This window comes from Natator depressus, chromosome 8, assembly GCF_965152275.1.
Source record: "Natator depressus isolate rNatDep1 chromosome 8, rNatDep2.hap1, whole genome shotgun sequence".
NCBI lineage: Eukaryota > Metazoa > Chordata > Testudines > Cheloniidae > Natator > Natator depressus.
This window is the reverse complement of record NC_134241.1, coordinates 50,812,364-50,834,828: the sequence shown is the minus strand read 5'-3', so window position 1 is coordinate 50,834,828 and position 22,465 is coordinate 50,812,364. Positions and strand designations below refer to the sequence as shown.

The following is a 22,465-nucleotide window of genomic DNA, read 5'->3' as shown; positions in this document are numbered from 1 at the left end:
CACAAAGTGTCCAAAATAACTAATGCAAAGAAAATCAGATGGTTGAGAGTGTTTTCATTACTGACTGTGTTATTAGTAACATAGATAAAGGAATTTTTTTTTAAAGAGATGATTTCTTTAACTTTGAGAAAGGGTAAAGTTTACAAAGACGGTTGGAGTGGATAGTTCTTCTCCTGTTTCACCACAGGGTGTCACCCTTTCTCTCTCTATACAGTTTAGCTGGCCTATTCCATGTGGGCAAGAAGATTCAAAACCAGGGAGAATTACTACATAGGGAAGGAGAGCTCGGCAAAGGGGACAAACTTTAGAACTAAGGCCAAGCACAGCACCAGAATTCCAAACCCAGGTCAGTGGATAGAATTCTGGTTCCACTGATCTCTAATGGAGAGCAGCGTGAGAGATAAATGACAAACCATATTGTGTTCACCAGCAAGCTGCAATTTCAAAGCCCAATCTCTGATGCACTCTTCAGCCACAGACCATCTCTGTTTCCTGTGCACTCCACATTTTCCCCCCATCCCTCGCTTGCCCCCACTGTTACTCGCTCCTTTTCACCGGGCTGGGCCAAGGGGTTGGGGTATGGGGAGGGGATGAGGGCTCCAGCAGGGAGTGCAGGTTCTGGGATGGGGCCAGAAATGAGGGGTTCAGGGTGCAGGAGGGGGCCCTGGGCTGGGGTAGGGTGCAGGCCAGCGATGTGGTGTTTGGGGTGCAGGAGGGGGCTGCGGGGTGGAGTCAAGGGCTTTGGAGTGCGTGTGTGTGTGGGGGGGCTCTGGGCTGAGGCAGGGGGTTGGGGTACGGGAGGGGGTACAGGCTCTGGGCTGGTGGTGCGGGCTCCACAGTAGGGCCAGAAATGAGGGGATCAGGATGCAGGAGGGGGCTCTGGGCTGGGGCAGGGATGTGGGGTGCCGGCCCTGGGAGGGGAATCGGGGATGGGGCAGGGGGTCGGGGTGTGGGTTCCCAGAGGGAGGTTGGGTATGGGAAGGAGCTCAAGGCTGGAGCAGAGGGTTGAGGTGTGGGAGGGGGTGTGGGCTCCAGGCAGGACTTACCTTGGGGCCTCCCCGGAAGCAGCGATATGTCCCTCGACTTCTAGGTGGAGGCGCAGCCAGGCGTCTCTGTGCATTGCCTCCCCCTGCAGGCACCACCCCCACAGCTCCCGTTGGCAACGGTTCCTGCCTTAGCCCCACCAGTCAGACTTTTAATGGCTCGGGCAGCAGTGTTGACCAGAGCCACCAGGGTCCCTTTTTTACGAGGTGTTCTGGTCGAAAACTGGACACCTGGCAACCCTACTTGGATAGCTCAAGGAGTTGCAATTCAGACTGTCCCAGAGGTTGAGTTATACTGTTGCCTTGCAAATTTCCTCCCACTAGTAAAAAAAAAAAAAAAAAAAAATTTGCCCCAACACATATGTACAATCACCCAGCAGTGAGAGCAGTAGGATTTTAATCAATGCAGGCAGATTGAGTCCAGACTGTTTAAAGTTAAAGTTTATTTGTATTCTTTGTAGGAATATCAATAAAAGACCTCAAATGTATCTATATCTGTACATATACAAGAACCTTGGAAAAATTATTCACAGAACAAAAATAAATCTTCTTTAGAACAAACCCAGGCAATGAAATGCAGAGATGGAGCTCAGAGACTGAACAGTCCAGTGCTACTAGCATAAAAATATGGTTTTGAAAACCAACGTTATTACTTTTTTAAAGGTATAATTTGTTGAACTAAAAAATAAATTATTTAGAGCTATCATTGTAAAATAGTCCTGTGTAGTAACACTCTCATTAAGGCCCTTGAGATAGAAAATCTATTTTTGTACAGGTAGGATTCCTGGCAGGAGTGATTCACAATGACATTCTCTCTCTCTCTCATGGGAGCTAATTTAATATAGGGAAGGAAGTGTCTAAAAGCATCAACCTAAATTTAACCATTTAAATCTATCACACACTGTTGGAGAATAGTGGTTGACCAGATAATGTCCTATTTGGTTAATGTTAATCAACAATATAAATATACATGTAATGGTTTAAACATGAATTGTTCCCCAAGAGCGATGTAGACATTTTTACAGAACACATAAATAGGATTTGTACATACATCACATTGGTCACTCAGCAAATGAATATGGCTAACATACACCACTGTTAAATCACTGACCCATTGGTTAGTTAAAAGCTGGTGGTTTGAACTAGCATTAGAGTATGAAATTAATGCAAAAGGTAAAAAAAAAAGCCAAAGCATTTGCAACAATGTAAAAGAAAAACATTCTGGGATGGCCGACTATAGAGGTTATCCAACCACAGAACACAACCTATGTCCACTAGCTAGGAAATATGCACATCTCTCTCCACCCTACTCGGGGCTTTCTCATGATATGAGAGGGTTTCTAAGAGAGAATGTTTGAAATGTGCAGCTAGGTATGTATTTATATACATGAATACCCATTTCTATACACTGAAGAAAAAACAGTAGATGCTTAGTGACTCCAGCTCCCACCCCTTTTCCTTCTTTAGGACCTGAATTCCCTGTGTTGCAAAGAAGGGTCCTTTAGATTAGGCCACATTTAAGCCATTCACTCATCCTTAGCTTCTCCTCCTCTCCTGAGATATTTACTGCTTCTCTTGCCAGTGCGATTATTTTTGTCCCTCATCAATGCAACATATAGCATTCAGAATTTGACAAATCGCCAGAGCACAACACATGCTATTGTGCTTAACTGCAACACCACAAGCAGGTCAAGAGTTTTTATTTAAAATTCAGAAATCCAACTGGCTGGTATAGGAAAGGGTCTCTCAGTTCATTTGTCTTTTTTGAGGGACCACCATAAAGCAAGAATCATGGATGTGGCCAGCAAGCACCTAATCCCCAAAGTCACGGTTAGCCCCATCACACCGGGATACAAGTAGTGCTTCTGGACTCTCTCTGTCAAGGAGTAGGGGCAAGAAATAGCACCACAAGCACACAGTCAATGGCTGGCCACAGAGAGGTCTGTTGGCCTGAGGCCTGTGTGTCACTGTGATAATTGTTGAGAATGCAAAGGTATATTGTAAACTCCCTCTCTCACTCAGCACAGCTCAGATGAAGGGTGAGGAAATTAGATTTAGTGAAAGTCACAGACAGTGGAAAGCTACAGTTTTAGGTTGAGGCTTGGAGAATCAGATGGCAAGAGCCATTCCTTAAAGTCAAAATAATGTTTAACCACAAACTGTGATGCTTAATAGAAACTGATGGCACTAGAGAGCTTGGGATAAGGAATCCTTGCCTTCCTTTTCCCTTAGCAGCCCTGTCCCAATGCCTCCCCAACAGAGATGCACTCATGGAGGCAGCCCAAAGTTGGGAACAAACATATAGGGGTTCTAGAGACTTCTAGAAGCCTTCCTACATTACCTCTGCTGTCCTCAAGTGAAGGTGGCCAGTCTCCCACAATAGCATTACACATGGCCTACTACGTTTAGGTGATTTGTCAATGTACTAGCCAAAACCCTAAAAAGCTATAAAGTTCATCATCAGATTTTGTTCTATTTATTTTTCCTCTCATTTCTGTTGAAATGTATAGACTGCTCATCTGAAAACGTTTATTGTCCCATTCATATTAAAATGGACCAGGAGGCTCTTTTCTTGTTACTGTGTGTTTTAATGCCACTTGAATTTGATTAGACTGGACAGAAGAGAAGCCGGCAATGTCACATACTCTAGTCTCTTAACAAATGAAACTCTCCCTAGAAAGCAGCTCTAAAACAAAGGGGGAGCAGAACACAGAAGTGTAATGTTCTGCTCCATATTTAATCCGCTTTCACTTAACAATATTGTGCAGCTGCCACCTTTACCTGAGCAGGAAATTATAAACCAACAGAAACATCATCACAGCAACAAGCTGTAATGACTGAGCCCTGGAACAGTGGCCTTTTCCAGGGTGACACTGAAGAAAAGCACAGGAGGATGTGCACATGTGTATACATTACTCAAGATATCGCCAATCCCATTATATAACCTTTCAGCAGCTAGGGAATCCCCTCTGAAAACCAGGAGCAGTTGTATTTAAAAGCACTCTATCCTATGCATAGGGAACTTCACTCTATGATGCCAGGTACGATGCCATCAACTCTGGTGGTGCAACGGTCCCCAGTAGGCTACATGTACTTGATTATGATTTGATATGATATGCATGGAAAGATGCTGTCCCTACTGAATTTCTCGGCAGAAGCCTGTGTGAACCTTACACAAAGGCAAGTGCACAATACATTCCCAAGAGCCTTCACCATCTAATCACACATCAAAGCAGTGACTGTTCATGGATTACCATAATAAGGCTCTGGTCAGCTCATCTCCCTCAGTAGCGTTAGCCTAGCACCACTAGAATGCCATTTTGACTGGAGTCTGTATCTCCATGTAAACCTTCTTCTAGCCCCCACAAAATAATGCATAGACGAAGTATTCAGTTGCTCCTTAATCTTGAACTTCAAAGAAAAAACCCACCCACACCACATGCTGTATATACTATATGATTAAAGTACACACCCATCTACAGGGCTGCTTTTGGGAAAAAGATTTTGCATAGCACCGCTGGGTGAATATAATCTGGGGTAATTATAGTGAACTTCACTTAATTTGTGTGCAGTTATATAACACAAGGGGAGGCGTGCAGTCGCTGCCTGCAAGCCACACAAAAACGCTGAGCTAAAGGGGGTTTCATTGGACAAGAGCTTCTCGCAAAAACATGAGAGCTACTCACAACAGACAAATGGATCCACAGCTGTTACTATGACTGCAGCCTTGGTATGTGGTTAGGAGGAGAGGGTGAAAGGCACAGCTCCCAAGGGAGAAAATAGCAGGAGTCACAATGACCCAGAGTTGGAAAACATTGTTTGGAAAGTTTAAAAAAAAAAATCACTACTGTGCAGATCCACTACATGGCCCCATTAGCACAGAAGCCTCCATAAACTTGTCTGTGCTGCTTCAAGAACATTAAGCAGGACCTCTCATTGCTCTTTAGTACCTATCACATTTGAGAACTAGGCAGAGGAAGCAGCTTTGAGCTGAGAGAACATTAAAAATAAATTCTTACTCACTTCAGGTAAGTGTTCTACCAAGGTCTTACTAAAACAGATTCATACACTTTTACTTTATATGTCCTACAGTACAGGAGATATGGTCTCTCTGTTTTTGTGCATAGTTATATATGTACATATATGTGTGTGCATGTATGTTTAATGGAAGTAACTTTTAACTCGCACAGTTAACATATTGCGCTTTACAACAAAGAAATAGATTCGGCCTAAAGAGTTAAGCTAATTCATTTCTAAACAGCAAACAAACTTGGACAAATGATTCTGAATTAAGGTCATTGTCAATATTGCCAAACCCGAGCGGTCAGAGAATTCAAATCAGGCCCCCAAAAGCCATGAGATTGGCTTAGAAATCCCAAGATTTTTAAAATAGTAAAGTTTTCACAGATTCATAGTGCTTAAGGCCAGAATGGACCATCAGATCACTTAGTCAGAGCTCCTGCATAACACAGGCCCTCAAATTTCACCCAGTTACTCGTGGATTGAGTCCAATAACTGGTGTCTGACTAACGCGCATCTTCCAAAGCGGTATCCAATCTTGATTTAAAGACATGAAGAGATGGACAATCCACCACTTCCCTTGGTAGCTTGTTCCAGTGATTCATCACCCTCACTGCTGGAAATCTGTACCTAATTTCTAATTTGAATTGGTCTAGTTTTTACTTGCTTTGTGTTGAGCCTTTAAGATTCACAGGTTCTTGCTTTTCTCTGCAATAACAAGAGCTAAAATGTACTTGTTTACAAACTGAAAGTGAAGATTCTCACAATCATTTGACTCCAGAAGCTGGGGCTTTAAAAAACCCACACTAAGTATTCCGAGACCTCTGGTGTAATTCCTGTTAATCTTGTATGGCATGTAATATTACAAAATCTTCCTTCCCACAAGGTCACTTTATAATTTCAGGATGAGTGTTCATGTACATCCTGCAAAAGTTTGCTCCTGTGGGAAGCAGGCGCAACATTATGGGAGACATTGAGGTTCAGCTGTAAACTCACTTAGGCAAAAAACTGGATACGTACAGAACTCAAAAAACATTAATAGAAAGGCAAGTTTAATTTGGATGGGGTGGAAATGTTAAAAAATCATGCATAGTCTGGAGAAAGCATCTCTGATGTTGTGATACTTGATAACCCAGTGGGTGAAACGGTGAAAGTGAAACTGAACAAGACAAAGCTAAAAATAAACAAACTAGGAAAGTTTTATTTTACGTGCACTGATCTATTGCACAGGGCCTGGGTGCCCTTTGGTTAGCCCTTTCCTTAGACTACTAACCTGATTATTTCCAATGGAGAATAGAGAACAGATTTGTATAGTTACTGCATTGAGACCATGGACTGTATGCACACTGGGAATTGGACTGAAGTTCAAAAAACACAGGTATTTACAGTTCTGTAAACTCTAAAAAGGAAAAATCAAACCTTACTATAACTGGGGTAAAAATATCCCACCTTTAAAACTGCAAATTCCCTTTGTCTATTAGGTGGAAAGCCTGGCTTTGGGCAGACCACAAGGAGATGGGCTTACTGCTCTAAAGAGTTCCTACTCAGTATGCTCAGAGAGACTGGAATAGCCTTTTGCCTGTATCCTAGCAATAGCAGATACAGAAGCCAACAGGATCCAGTGTTCCTGCGTGAAGGTTGGGTGTGGAGTTGTATTCAGTTAAAGAACTGGGGAAGAGAAGGTTAAAATCGGCAGATGAGTCTCTTTTATAATTCATTTAACTAATATTTCACTTCACTCCATGTGCTTGTATCAATCACCCTGATATGTACAGCTTCTAAGTAACCAACTGCTTCTGTCTCTCTTGCTCGCTCATGCCTTCACCCACACCGGACATGCGCACACACACTCCTCTCTCTTCCTCTTCTTCCTCCCCAAGGACTGCAGTGCTTTGAACAAGAGGAAAAAATAATAATAAAAATAGCAATAATTAAAAAAAAATCTACATGGTTGACTTCCTTTTGGTATATTACAGTGGCATTTTCTGTACACGGCCCACAACAGGCTCCCTATGTATATACACAGCGATATGGAGGGCCCTTGCCCTTATTATCCTGGTCTAAATGGTGGGCTGTATTTCCCCATCCAGAGTTTTTCTTTTAGCAGCATTCTGTAAACCTGTAAGGAGTCTGTGTTTTGCTTTCTTGAGTCTGCTTCCTTCTGCCCTGCCCCAGGGGAGATGGCCAGCAGCATTTAACCTGTTAGCAGCTGCTGTTTTTGAATTCACCATTCTCCGTGATGGAAAGCTTGGTGGGATTGGTGGGGGAGATGCCATTGCGGACCTGCATGCTGTAGCGCTCCTTCACCTGCGTCAGGGCACTCATCAGCCGCGTGTTGGCTGAGTCCAGAGACACGATCCGCTTCTCCTGAAACACACACACACAATAAATCAAAGCCATTCCACCCAGTACAGCACTTCCCTGAACCCTTTCTTTGCCAGGAACTTCCATTGCCTGCGCTGTGATCAAGTCTTCAGATGCTTTCTAGGCAGATACATCCTTACCAGTGTTTCCTGTGGAATGGGGATGTCTCTGCCTCTTTCTGTTTTTTGGAGGTACTACGGCTGCAGTTTGCCGTAGGCTCTGCACACCCCAGTTTGGTCTCCCCGGTTTCTTTACATGACGGATGCTGCCAATAAGTCATTGTTATACTTAGTTAACTAATCCAGCCTTGGGAGTTTTGTATTTCAGGGTTTTGACCCTACAGCCCTTTCACAAGGCAGACGAAGGCGCAAAAGCCTTCCTGGATTTAGAATTTTTTCTCTTATTGGAAAATTTGGAAAACGGAAACAGGCAGCAGTAAAATAAGGGGTGGGAGGTTTCATTTTGCAAAGAAAAGTGCAGGTGGTATGTAAGGATCATTGTCTCTAAAGACTGCATGGAGAGTGCTCAGTATAAACCCACAGTATGTTTGAAATTAAAACGGCAAATAATGGCAGCCTGCAGTCACCAGCAGTGGTGAGGGTACAACAGCAACACAGGAGAAAAGCAGCCAAAAGCTAAAACTAAGTGGTTATTTGGTGGGGGCAGGGAGGGGTAAGAGGGAAGTGTGGGGGGCGGGGGGCAGATGGCATCAACAAAACACAAAAAACAAACAAACAAACCACACTGTTCCTAGACCCATTCCAGCTCGGAGTTGCTCCAGGACTTACAAAATCAAAGGTTCTCTCGTTCTGGTTTTAATTCTTCTGGCACAGAAAGTGCTAGCTTCCACTTCAAGCAATGAAGGATTTAGAAGCTAAAGGGTAGTTGAATGCACTAAATACATAAAAAAATAAATCAGCTGTGCTATCTGAGGTGGGACACTGAGAAAGGGGATTCAAACCAAGGAGACTGATGGTACAAGTCAGCTTTCAATATTTGTCTTGCCTTTAAAAAATGCAACCAAACAAAGCAGCAATGGACACTGCAGCAGGTAAACATGCTCTCCGTGCTACCAGCCGATTGACTTATTTTATATTCTTATTTTTAAAAAAGCTGCATGCAATCTCTGCCCAGTCCAGCCCCAGCCCATTGAGAAACAAAGGGAAGGAAAAATGATGTACAGAAGGCACAAACATTAGGGGATAATTCAGACATGTTGCTCAGGAGACATAAGTTTTACAGCAGCCCCATGAGGTTCACATCCCAGCATGTCAGCTGAATGGGACATGTGCAATCAGGGAGAATGTTTGTTCTTCCCAAAGGGTTTCCCCAAGTGAATAAAGGTGGGGGACTCAAAACAAAACAGAGTTTAGGTGCTGCTTGTATAACAGAGCTGATGCAGGAAACAGGGTCAGCAGAGATCAATAGCAAGATCAGGCCATGACCACTCATTGTCCTATCATTGCACTGCTCCTAGTCCAGAAAGGGGAAAAAAGAAGGGGCAAGATCTGACAGGTAAAGCATCAGCCTTTCCTCCAACACCAAAGTGAGGAGATAGGTTTAAAGGAAGAAAGAAAAATACCTGACTTAGCAGAGATCTGTTTCCTCAGCAAGTCCCTCCCTTCCCTAACTCAATCTCCCCATTCATTTTCAAAAGAAAAGTTTCTATTAAAAAAATTTGGCCTTACAGAGAGTTAAAAATGGAAGGCTGGTGTGTTTTCTGGCACTGATTGAGCATGCTCAGTACATGAGGTAATTGCAAACTCAGATCAAACATGGATAGAACAACTGAAAAGCTTTAACCAGAATGTCAATCTTGAAGGCATGAGCTTGGTGAACAAAAGGAGATGCACCCTGCTGATACCTCCTCACTCAAAGGAAAATGCAATCTAACCAAACACGTTCCTAATGCACATGAATTAGGTGCAGGGAGTGGTAGGAGCTGGAATGTGTAGGAGGTCAGTGCACCAGGCCAGGGCTGGGTACTGCTCAGCTAGAGAACTGATTGCGTTTACTTGCCTGTTTGAATTATCTCATCCCCATTTATGACCTGTAATTTAACACAGTGGAGATGTCACTTGCAATAGCAATTGGCCTATTTCATAGAATCATAGAATCACAGGATTAGAAGGGACCACAAGGGTCATCTAGTCTAACCCCTGCCAAGATGCAGGATTTGTTGTGTCACTTTGCAGCTCTGCTATTCTCTGGGGAGGTTACCATCACCCAGACCTCTCTCTTTTCAATCTGGGAAGCACAGAAAGAGCCTCTGGATTCACAACATTTACAAACGTTGTGCGGTAAAGTTGTGAGTAATGTACATAGTCAGTTTAACAAGAAGACTGTTGTGCATAGCTTAATAATGGATGCCACACCCTGAACACAGACAGCAATTCCTGCAAAGCATTCTGTGGTGAAGAAAGAGACAAGACGCCAATGTCCTTCACTGCTATGTCCTAGCATTCATTTTCATCTTGAAAATGAGAAACCAGGATCCAGTTCTGTTCCAAGTATCTCTAAAGAGAATGACCTCCCGTCTCTATCCTGGTGCATTAAACCCCACTGGCCAACGAATCATGGTCTGAAAACAATCTTCCTTCTAAGTGTAATTTGAAGCAGATCAATTAACAGCAAAAGAAATCTGGTTCCTCAGACAGTTGTGTCCTCTGCAACCAGGTGTTGAGTACCCTGCCAACATCCCTTTTCTGCTCGAGGAGGCCTTGCACAAAAGGCCTTGCATCGTGGCCATGAAACTCTATCAAATGACAGGACTGGACTACTGGTATTGTGTTTCTATGGGTTCACTGATGCGCTCGCCCTTCTAAACCTGATTTGGGCTTTTTCCTGGGCACTCCCCCACAGCTCTTGTTGGTTTGGTGAGTGAGAGACGAGGTCCAGAAATCAACCCCAAGTTTCCCATATGGAGGGGGTTAGGGAACTGGGCTGGGAGAAAGAAATTTGACTAAAAGGGAAAACTTCTCTCTCCATTTTAAAAAGGTTACATTTCCTAGCCATTGAAACATCAGAGTTACTGTATGGGATGTGTACAGAACTCTGTCTCACATGGCTGATCCCTTCAAGCAATTTGCACTGCTGGTGATCATGCCACAAACAGTTAGCCGTCATGTTGGGGCATTGCACCCCTTCAGCATGGAGGGGTTAACCAACAACAATCCTCCCTTCTGCAGGCTGACACTGAGGGACCAGACTTCTCTGGCATGCAACATCCCCATCGTGTTGCTCCTGGAACAGGCACAGTATCGCACAGAGGATGAGAGGCTATTGGCATAGACTGGTAAAGAGAGGGGAGGGGAAGTTCCTCTCTGCTCAGACATGATCATTCTAGGCTGATTATTGGCTACATGACCCCCGCCCATCAATTTCTCTGTATCTATTACAGTGCTCCTCCACCCCCCCATCTCAGCACAGATACGCCCTCACTGCAGCTGGCCAAGCCCTGAAAGCAAGTTCACAGTCCAGATGGGATTCACCATTGTGATGTTATTGACATGAACTGTGACTGTATAGATAGATCATTGTTGCAACGAGGGTCCTATGGTTGCACCAGGTCTTGTACAGAGGAGGTCAAGTGGGGCATCTATGGAAAGGTTATAGTTTGCTGGTTATGATTATGCTGTTTGTATGTGTGTATCATTTTTGTATTTGAAGTTATGAATACTGGGTATGTACTTGTATCTCAATGTGTTTGATTCTAAGTAGCCTCAGTGAAGCATTTGGTCAGCTTCTTGAAAAAGGACTATTCTCAGTAAGTGCCCAATCAAGACACATTTAACTAACAATGGACTTTGGGAGATGCCAGTCCACATCTGAGCTTTCCTGGGAACGTTCAAACTGACATGTAAAAAATAGCATCAACCTGCAAAAAGCTGAATCATTCATGGACATGGGACTTGCCCAGGTGGCTACAAACTCCATCTTGTTGCTGTGACTTTGCACAGGAGAACAAAGGGGTTTCCACCCACAAGAGAAAGAATATAAAGGCCCTGGAAACCCCCCCATTTTGTCTTCAGCTGGCTCAAGAGATGGCCTCTCCATCCTCAAGAGATGCCTGAAAGAAACTGAAACAAAGGACAGTAACTACAGGGGTGTGAGTGATTGCTGGACCCAGAGTAGGAAGGAGTCCAGTTTGTGAAAGAAGCTTATTGGAACTTCTCTGGGGGTGAGATTTCATCTGTAATCAGTCTCTTAATGTATTAGGCTTAGACTTGTGTGTTTTGTTTTATTTTGCTTGGTAACTTACTTTGTTCTGTCTGCTAGTACTTGGAACCACTTACATCCCACTTTTTATACTTAATAAAATCACTTTTGTTTATTATTGAACCCAGAGTGAGTAATTAGTACCTGAGGGAGCAAACAGCTGTGCATATCTCTCTATCAGCATTATAGAGGGCGGACAATTTATGAGTTTACCCTGTATAAGCTTTATACAGAGTAAAACGGATTTATTTGGGGTTTGGATCCCATTGGGAGCTGGCTGTCTAGTGCTGGAGACAGGAGCACTTGCTAAGCCGTTTTCAGTTAAGTCTGCAGCTTTGGGGGCGTGGGTCAGACCCGGAGTCTGTGTTGGAGCAGACTGGCGTGTCTGGCTCAACAAGGCAGGGTTCTGGAGGCCCAAACTGGCAGAGAAAATGGGCTCAGAGGTAGTCTCAGCACATCAGGTGATAGTCCCAAGGGGGTTTCTGTGATTGAACCCGTCACAACCATCATCTTCAAGGGCTGTCTATAAAAGCCTTTTACACTGCTCTGTATGCCACTGATTACATCCTTCTACTTCAGGTTGGAGACAGCAGATGAATGGCCCACTCAGAGGAGGATGCCCAGGCCACTCTTTCAGACAGTTGGTGTGGGGATGGTCAGAGAAGAGGTATCCACATTCCTCCCCGAAGTCTAATAGGTTGTTGCTTTTTGGACATGCTTCAGCTACATCAGTTTGGGACAATGAGACCCTGAGACCGTACCTAAGAAAGAAAATTGGCTTGTTTCATTCATGTCCCCACCCCACCATCAGTTCACCTCAAAAGTCCAGTTGCATGAAGAAAGGGTCTGCTATTCTGCTTTCTTCGCAGGAGTCAAATATTAAATATAAGACCCCTGTATTCTCCTCTTTCGCCCTAGGTTTTGAGAGTCAGAGAACACACACACTGTTTCACTCTCCTGTTCACTTAAGTTATATCACAAGAGGATGACTTCTATTCTGGCATCCTCAGTTAGAACATCCTGCAGGGTGTATGAGGAGCAGGTATGGTGCAATTCCAGCAGGATTATCTTCTTATCCCAGAAGTCTAAATATTTTTGAGCTGAACATAATGCAAGGGCCAAGAGAATCCGTACTCAAGTGATTTGTTCATATTAGACGGCACAGGTCCAAATCCTCTAGTTTTCAAGTTTAGCATCACTGAAGGAGTAGCTACAGGAAAATGTGCTGGGAGACAGCACTCACAAGTGTTCCTCCTCAGAGGCTAAAACTTTTCTGGATTCCAAAATAGAACCTCCTGAAGAATACGTTTCTGCTACCACAAAGTCTTTGAGATCTCTTTTCTTTGTGTATGTTCCCTAGTGACACATACAGAGCTCATACGTTTCATAGGTCTCATTACTGTTGGCTATCCATAATGGAACAAATGCCTGCTCACACTTCTGCTCTAATATGCCAACAGCATCTTTGGCTAGATTAATATATAACCTCACGTATGTTGAGGGAGGGAAATTCCAACCACAGCTCAGCGGTTCTGGCACTTCCTGCCTGCATGGTGAGGTGACTTTCTGAAACCACCTGGGATGCTGTTGTTGTTACATGTATCTTTGGAAAAGTTAAATATTTTTAAATTGTAACTAGGAAGTGACACTAATCATTAAAAAGCACAAAAGCAGGAGAGATTTCTGCACTCTTGAGCATGAGGGGCACTGACAAACAGTCTCTCACAAGCATAATGCAGCAGGCAGAGATCAAACTGGTTGTATATTTTGTTTATCAGCTTCGTTTCTATCGGGGTGAGCATTAATGCAGAAAGGAAGCAAAACAGATTTGAAGCAATACTTCCAAACACTGGAAGAGCAGAACTGCATTATTTACACCTATGTGCCGCATCTACTAGTTCCCTTTCCCACAGCTAAGCTGTATCAACCAAGGCAAGCACTGGAGATTCATGCCACAGTAGGCATTATTCCAAGACGGACTACAGACACAGTCAGCTGAAGTCAAACACAACACTTTAGCAGTATATTGTGCAATGCTACACAGCAAGAGCTCACTTCTTTCTTAGAGGCTTCAGTTAACCCCATAAAGCACTGCATCACACTGGTGCTAAACGCTGTAGTCTTTGTTGAGTGAAAACAGAATTCTCTCCATGAAGGAGGCAAGTAGTATGTGCAATGCCATGGGGTGATGCTGGTTTGGGAGTGAGACAATAATGCTGAGAGCTATCTAATAGATTTTGACATGGTGGCTGCATGGGACACAAGGATGGGGCCTACTGGTTTCTGTACAAGAAATGCTTCGTTCTTGGAGATCCAAAACTCCTTACCTGTGCATCAATAATTTTCTGCTTTGCATCAATGACTGCTTGCATCTCAGCATGATCCTTCTTCAGCTCCTCTTCGACCGCCATTAGCCTGGGACATTGACAGGGATCAGGAAATCTTAATACAATTCTAGAGTGTTGCAGACAATGCAGCTGTAGCTCAAACAAGTCAGCCCAAAAACTGGCGCTCTCCCTTTTAAGAGGAATATTCTGCAGTCGATTTGCCCCTCTATCAACTTCAATTGGCTAAACTCAATCCTTACACGGAGACCAATGCCAAAATTAAACAGCTCTGAACAGTGACAGGACCACTGATTCCAGAGTTTGTAGCCCACACTTCAAGAGGAGCTCCTTCCCTCTTTCAAAGCAGTGTGGTCTACCTAATGAGTAGAGCAGAGACTTGAGGGTTAAGGTCTTGGATCCTTTCCTCAGCTCTGCATGCAAGTCACTTAACTTCTGTGTCTCAGTTTTTCCATCTGTAAAATGGGGATGAGACCACTTCTGAAGTGTTGGGGGATTTAACTGAGGACAGGAGCTGCCTGCCTGCAAAATATCATGCTTTTCTTGTCACAAAGGAATAAGTTAATCAACTGGGTTTCTTCAGTCTCTACAGAGTTTCCATGCTTTCCACCAAAGCTTTCAAAAAGGGCACTCTCCTCTCACCTGCTAATGATGCTTTTCATCTGACTGTCCTTCTCCTCCTGCTGCCTGCGTAGTCGTTCCTCACTGTCTTCCAGCCTCGTCTTGTATTCCATCAGCAGCTTCTGCATTTGCTGTTCCTGCACCAGAAGACGCCGCTCATACTCCTCCAATCGGCGGCTTGACACTTTCAGACGGTCCTTCAGCTTTGCTATCTCTTGCTCGTACTGCAGGCAGGAGTGGAAGGGACAGAATCAGAAGCAAAGGGGCTAGCTAGATAGAGGAGTTCAGATATTTTTGTGAGGTGTGCATTGTCCTCTTTAATAACACAGAAAATGAGAGAAATGACCGGAAGGGCTAGAACCAGTCACTATGGCCAATTATGGACTAGCATAACGTAAGATCCTACCCATACAACTTTAACATTTTCTAATATTGCCCTACATCACCCCTGCTATGCCACTGTTGGGCATCCACACAGCCTGCCACTGTGCCTCAGTCCTGACTGAACAACCCCTAGCTCCTCCGAATAGGCTCTCTGACAGGTGCTAATAGTGCCTATCTGTATGGTGGTTTTCTGAAGTGAACAAACATCCACTATGGATTAGGCTGGGATCCAAACAACTCATTTTCCGTTAAGACCTAATCAAGCTTTGAAGTCGGATGTCCAGATGCCTAGCACATTAACACACTATATGACACAGCCTTTGTGGCATTTACTTTGCTGAAGTTCCATTCTCTCTCCTGACTGCTCCCTCCAGTAATTCCGCCTCCTCCATACATTTCACTCTCCCTTTATAGGTCCTTCATTATTCCTAAAACTCTACTTTATTTTTTATTTTTGCCCCAAACCCAAGACATTTATCTAGGGACTTATATGGCCATGACTGTGGCACCTGTATGCCTGCATACCTATTTGGAAAATAATTTATATTGTTGCTATAAATAGACATGACAATTAAATGCCCGGGAACACACTACACTACTGACAGATGTCAGGAGACCCACATTTCTTCAAATCATATTTGAAAATTACAGATGTGAAAAAAGGGTGGACACTTGTGCACAACACCAAACTCTTACACAATCTGAACAACTGGTATTCTGACCAGGTGAAGCCCAAGACAGGAAGAACATTAAGGCTATTGTTGGTCTAGGTTGCATAATATGTGCCCACATTAACCCATGCTCTGGCTAATAACCAGACTCATTTTCGTGTCCCCTAAAATTCACATAAACATTAGAACACAGAGCTGGAAGAATATCCTAGTACCAGTGTTACTTTAAATAACAGAAAATGAGACTAACAGCATCTAATATATTTAAATGACATGATTTATATAAGAACATAAGAACAGCCATACTGGGTCAGACCAAAGGTCCATCTAGCCCAGTATCCTGTCTTCTGACAGTGGCCAATGCCAGGTGCCCCAGAGGGAAGGAACAGAACAGGTAATCATCAAGTGATCCATTCCCTGTCGCCCATTCCCAGCTTCTGGCAAACAGAGGCTAGGGATGCCATTCCTGCCTAATAGCCATTGATGGACCTATCCTCAATGAACTTACCTAGTTCTTTTTTGAACCTTGTTATTGTCTTGGCCTTAATAAAATCCTCTGGCAAAGAGTTCCACAGGTTGTCTGTGTGTTGTGTGAAAAAATACTTCCTTTTGTTTGTTTTAAACCTGCTGCCTATTAATTTCATTTGGTGACCCCTAGTTCTTGTGTTATGAGGAGTAAATAACACTTCCTTATTTACTTTTTTCATACCAGTCATAATTTTATAGACCTCAATCATATCCCCCCTTAGTTGTCTCTTTTCCAAGCTGAAAAGTCCCAGTCTTATTAATCGCTCCTCATATGGAAGCCGTTCCATACCCCTAATAATTTTTGTTGCCCTTTTCTGAACCTTTTTCAATTCCAATATATCTTTTTTGAGATGGGATGACCACGCCTGCACACAGTATTCAAGATATGGGCGTACCATGGATTTATATAGAGGCAATATGATATTTTCGGTCTTAAAATATGATGGAGGTAAACAGCAAGCATCAGCTACAGGTGAATTTACAAGGCTCTGGCCATGCCTATGCTGTTTTAGTCTGTAGATGTGTTTGACAATGGTTTCAAACAAAGCTTGCAACCATCCCAACATGCTTATGAACCGTATTAGATCTGTGGTCAGAAACCATGCAATGCACTAGCTGTGGGGTAGCTTACACAGGATGTGGATACAAAAAATTCCTCTTCACGCTGGAAGGGAAAACTGTGCTAGTAACAGCTGCATTTGAAAGCATGATTCTGGCACAACAGGGTATGCCACCATTCTGAACAGTTCAGCCTGCTGCTGTGGATAGGAGCTCAGTGGAAGCCTCAGGTCTAAGAGCTCAGACTGGTGAATGCACACTGCAATTACCTTCTCAGCATGCTTTACTTCATCTTGATGCTGCTCTGTATCCACCTCTTCCTCTTCATACTGCCCATTATTCAGAACCCACGCAGCTGTCCTTTCCACTGGTGACATTGTGGCTGAGTCCACAGGTGACTGGACCTGGAGCAGAGAGGGCTGTAAGCATTTGTCAAAGAAATCACATACTACCTGGCTCTACAGTCAAACTTACTCAGAGGAGAAAAATGGGGGAAGAAGGCCATCGTGAGTCCAGCAGTGTCAAAGGCTCCCCACAGCTACTTTCTTCCAGAGATACTCCAGACACATACTATACTTCAGCCCCTCTAACATCAGTGCATCCAGGAAAAGTTTAATGCAGAAAGACCCCTCTCTGCATTAAACCCATGCACACAGCTTCCCTTTCACCTCGATCAGAGTCATCTTCCTAAAACAATTCCATAGTCCTTAAGGACAAGAAAGGGGAGTAAAGACATGCACACAACAGAATAAGACAACGCACACCAGAGTCCAGAAATACTGTGGTTTCAGTCTCTTATAAGGAAGATTACAGACAGTACAAGACACTTCAGAAAGGAGATGGGCTTGTATTTGAAGAGATGACCGTTTGGTGCTTGCTGATATGCTATCTGGTCGCAGATGCACTTTCCTTTTTATGGAAAAAAAATCTTGTTACTGACTGGGTCCTGGCCATGTTCACCTTCTGCTAGCTAGCTTCCTGGTAGGGCTGTCTCAGTCCCCCTCACCCAGCACTAAAGGCAAGGAAGTTTCTATTCGTAGCTTGCTTGTGAATGGCTGGTTTGTTACTTTGAAAAAGTGAGGTGCTTAACTTGAGATGCAATTTTTCTTTAATACCTTTGTGGTTCATTGTATTAAAAATGCAATTGTGTGTATGTTATTGTGGAACTGTATGTGACTCCTCTAGGAGGAGGGATATGCTAATGTAATTCCTATGGTGATCAGCCCTTGAAACCCCAAGAAAACCCCTTAAGTGAAGTGTTAAGGCCTGCTCCTGCCAGAGCCCGTGGTAGGGTTGGGGTGATTTCGGGTAAGCTTATTAATAAGCATGTAGGTTCTTATATGGTCTTTAATATGTTTTCCCTGTGGTGCTTTTATCTTAAGAATAAAATAGGCATGCACCAAAAGAGCTGTGCGGTACCTATACATGGGGGCAGGCACACGGTTAACCTGTTATGAAGTGAAGGTAAGCAGGTCAGCTTGCCTTTGCTTGGAACAAAACGGTGAAGGCAAGGAACTGTTCAGCCTGGAGATACCCCAGTCAGAAAGGAAAGATGGGTGCCCTTGTTGGACCATAGAGAAAAACAAATATGGGCACGGATGCCCTGAAGCGTGACACCAGAATTTCTAAACTCTGGGAAATACTGCTGTTGGGAGAACAACATTGCTTTATTTCCCCAGCTCCCACTTTGAGGAACTTGAAAATAAAGTTTTTCCCAGCCTGCTTTCCTTTTTCTGTTAACATGGCAATTTGATGCCTTGTTTCGGCAGCAGCATTAAGTACAATATCAGCACATTGGTGGGGATAAGACAATTTTGTTTTTCTCTATAAATATACCTTCCTATTACCAAGAGTCATGGTCCTGAGCAGAGAGACTATGGGTAACTATGGCAGCTCTGCTGAAATTTTGGCACTCAAACTCTTCTCTATAAAAAGGGCCTAGAGTTACACCACAGAGCGGGCATACTCAGCCAGAGCCGATGGAGAGCTGAGGGTGGGGGATCATACTGTATGGTGAAGTGGCTCATTGTTAATGTGGAAGGAGGCAGTCTTGAGTCAAAGTCTGAGCAACTACATGACCTACATCTCCTATGTTACTGCTTCAGACAGACAAGAAAAGAGGACCATTGTGGACTGGGCACTTTGAGGTGTGGGGGGTGGAAGCTACTGTAGTCTCTTCCCCACTGGAGACATTGCTGATACAGCAGAACCACTGGAAACCACTTTCTCCACTCTCCAGATTAGCAGCTCCATGTGAACCCTTTTGAGCGTCTGAGCATATTTCCCCGCTGGGGCCAACTATGCACTGAGAGGTGGTGCTGCTACTGAGGCAGAGTGAGCTATTGTTAGGGCCTAGCTGCTCTTACCAGTCTCTATCCAGGTTCCCAGGCAAAGTCCACAAGTCTGCCACGGGGAAGAGAAGACAAAAAGGGGCATAATATAGTGAGGCCCCAGAAGACTATGCCTCGCAAAGGCTGAAGGTACTCACCAAGCTGCTGCTGTGCGACAGGGGCAGAACACGAGGATCTAGAATGAAGCTCTGGGACCTTTATGTGGAGGGCTTTGGATGCCAGAATGCAAAAAGGGGCTGTCCGACTACACAGATGGACACAGGTGTATGAGAACAGTGTTTATTCGTCACCTTGCTTGGATGGCAACAGAGCACTGAGTGATGTAGTTACCCAGGTCTGGTATGAGCGATGGTCACTGGCTTTGCTGGAGGAGTGTGGGTTTTTTTGTTTTAATTTCTTAGTGGAGTAGTGGTAAACTAAAAATATGGATATCTGAGGAGCAGGGGACATTCCCCAACACATTATAACCATTTAAAATCAGCTAAATTATGAGTCCAAACAGGTCAATGTCCTCCCTTTCATTTTTACACCTCCTTCTGAAATGCATAAAGGCACGTAACTAGCTTCACATACTAAGTAATGGTCTGTAGAATTTCAGATTTTAAAATACTAACTGAGACAACAGAGTGAGCTGCTGGACTGAGAGCTTGCTTGCTAGGTTTCAGGGAAGCATGTTTTATAGGGGAGTTATAATCTCTTAAAATAAGAGTTTGTTCAGCCTCGTATCAGGTCAGACATCCAGGTATGATTTCCAGTTCCAGTCTCTCTCAGGGCTTGTCTACACTGGCAATTTGCAGTGCTGCAACCTTCTTGCTCAGGGGTGTGAAAAAACACCCCCGAGTGCAGCAAGTTTCAGCGCTGTAAAGCGCCAGTGTAGACAGTGCCCCAGCACTGGGAGCTGCGCCCCTCGTGGAGGTGGGTTTTTAGAGATCTCCCAGCGCTGCGCCATGACCACACAAGCCATGTCGCAGCAGTGCTGCTACGGCAGCGCTTTAGCGTTGCCAGTGTAGACTAGCCCTTAGTCATGTGCTCAGGGACTTAGTGTGCTGCCCACACAGTGACTCAGCTCTTGGTCTAGGAGATGCCTTAGGTCCACCCACAATGGCTCTGTTATCTTCTGTTGATGATACACTGATTCTAGCAACAAGGAGACTTGGCAGTGATGGGTGTAGAGATGGGTCAGAGAGAATTTCAGGGCTTTGACAGAGATGGACGCCCTCTGCCCGGAAAGAGAAAAATTTGTGTTGGAAAGGTTAATAACCCTCTCGGTGGCAGCATGACTGATATTGCTATTAGTAGTGACCCAACTTTATACATATGGTCCTGCAGTTAGACTCTTCTCCTGGCAGTATTTGCTGTGAGACAGAGACAGCAGGAGAGAATATGGACCATGGGCAGCTCTGCCACCAATCAGCACCCCTCAGGAGTAAATACTGTTGCAGCCACTGGGAACTGCTAGAAGGCTGGAAGGATTTTGATCCTTAACAAAAACAAAATTGCTTTTTATTTTGGTTCTGGAGGGATAAGATAGCACAAGGGTTAGGACAAACTGCATTAACGACCTCCTTCCAGACCTCTGGCTCACCAGCATATCCTTTCAGTTAACCTTTAAATTGAAGAATGGAATGTTTTCAGAAATCAAATTCAAAAGCACGAACAGTTAGGACACCAACAAAGAAGCAGGCAAAGGGTAAGATGCAATTTGAAAATGCTAACAAGAGCCCCAAGTGACAATATTGCAGAAAAGAGGCCAGAGAGGGAAATTTATTCAATACCAAAATTCCTCTGAAAATTCTATCCCCCACCTACTCACTAAATGGAAATGAAAGGCAGAAGCTAACGTCTCCCAGACAAGCAAACAGCCCTGCTCTGTGCTCAAAAACATAGGAAACTTGGAAAGAGGTTGATAATGACAAATACCCACAAAGCAACACTCAGAGAGAATTCACCCAACTTTTTTTTTAAGCCAGAAAAAGAATTCCACAGTGATATTTGCAATTAAAAATATGCAGTGGAATTTGCTTCAAGAACAGGCTAGCCACTGAAGTCAGAAAAGCTCAAGAAGTTTCTCAGTTGTCTGGGATACCAAACAACAGACCAGATTGATATCTGTGACTGAAGTGGGAGCAAGGAAACTAACTGTACTGGTAAAAAAAAACCGAGGAGTATTTGTGGCACCTTAGAGACTAACAAATTTATTTGGGCATAAGCTTTCATGGGCTAAAACCCACTTCATCAGATGTAACTGTACTGGTGAAAAGAGTCAGTGTAGAAACGGAAGGTTGGAAATCTGGGCAGACACATATAACTCAACTTTGATAATCTACAGGGCCAGTATAAATGTAGTCTGTTGAAGCTGACCATAGCTAAAGGCAGCAACATGGCTGAAGGATAAAAGGAGATGGTAGACTGAGGAGGAAAGTTTGGGACATCACTTTGACTCTGTCATTTTTAAGTAAGTGGAGGAAAATGCTTTACTTCATAGGAATATGGCGCAGTACCTCAAGCCTCAAGATGCAACAGACTCGAAAGGAGATTATCCAAGGAGTTGTACGTAGCCACCTGGGGATTTCTCATAAACACGCAAAGGGCAGTGGCTGTAGGTTTTCCCGTGCATGCCCATATGCACGTGTATGTGCTGGAGAAAAGGGTCAGTAATATTTTTTTAAAGGCTGCTTTTAAAAACAGCCCATATGTTCCCTCGCCCTGCTGCCTTCAAGTAAGTTTGTGTTTATTTTTCTAGCCATTTCCAGTAAAAGACCTTAAGGAAACCAACGATTTCCAGAGGGAATTCTGATAAGGCACTACTTGCAGTACAAAATGAAGCTACCAGCAGAACACACACTGTTTCACCTGGCAGCTGAAGCATTAGAAGAGCAGTGAGTGGATTTCCAAGCACAGCTCCTATTATACTAGGCAGAAGATTCCCCCTATCCCAGCAGTGGTTTAAACATATAATTTATGGTACCATCCAAAATACTGTATCTATCAACCGGCCTATACCCACATATAAGACAAGCACCCAAAATGAGGGATATGCACACAAACAATATAAAAAACTTTAAACATTATGGGATTCATTTCTTTGATATAAATATAATTGCCTAATAAGCTTGGCTTTGTGATTCAATATTTCTGATTTCAGTTACAGCAGCGAAAGCCAGACACCATATGGTAGTTTTCAAGCACTGATTGTTCTCGGGGTCCCAGATACCAGGTATGGGTTGTCCTGCTTTTTCTTCCATACATTGCTAAAGGCCTCGTCTACATTTAAAAGGGTTTGCTGGGGTAGATATGTACTGGTAGAGTGATACCAACAGGCTCTCCTGGGGGAGATACAGCTTATACCAGCAATGAGCTCT

The 22,465-nt window shown here is 43.8% G+C and overlaps 1 protein-coding gene across 6 annotated transcripts in view; it reads right to left on the bottom strand.

The window, feature by feature from the left end:
- Positions 1-1,504: 1,504 nt before the first annotated feature.
- Positions 1,505-22,465, bottom strand: part of RASAL2 (RAS protein activator like 2) — a 274,448-nt gene continuing 253,487 nt past the window's right edge. For 3 of the 6 annotated variants that reach the window (XM_074961012.1, XM_074961014.1, XM_074961016.1), the window contains 5 exons: positions 17,022-17,156; positions 14,633-14,835; positions 13,973-14,060; positions 9,447-9,477; positions 1,505-7,430 (listed from right to left, as the gene is read on the bottom strand). In XM_074961012.1, the coding sequence (XP_074817113.1) occupies positions 7,288-7,430; positions 9,447-9,477; positions 13,973-14,060; positions 14,633-14,835; positions 17,022-17,156 (600 nt within the window). In that variant the 3' untranslated portion in view covers positions 1,505-7,287. The remainder of the gene's footprint in view (positions 7,431-9,446; positions 9,478-13,972; positions 14,061-14,632; positions 14,836-17,021; positions 17,157-22,465) is intronic. The other 3 variants (XM_074961013.1, XM_074961015.1, XM_074961017.1) reach the window with 2 other exon arrangements.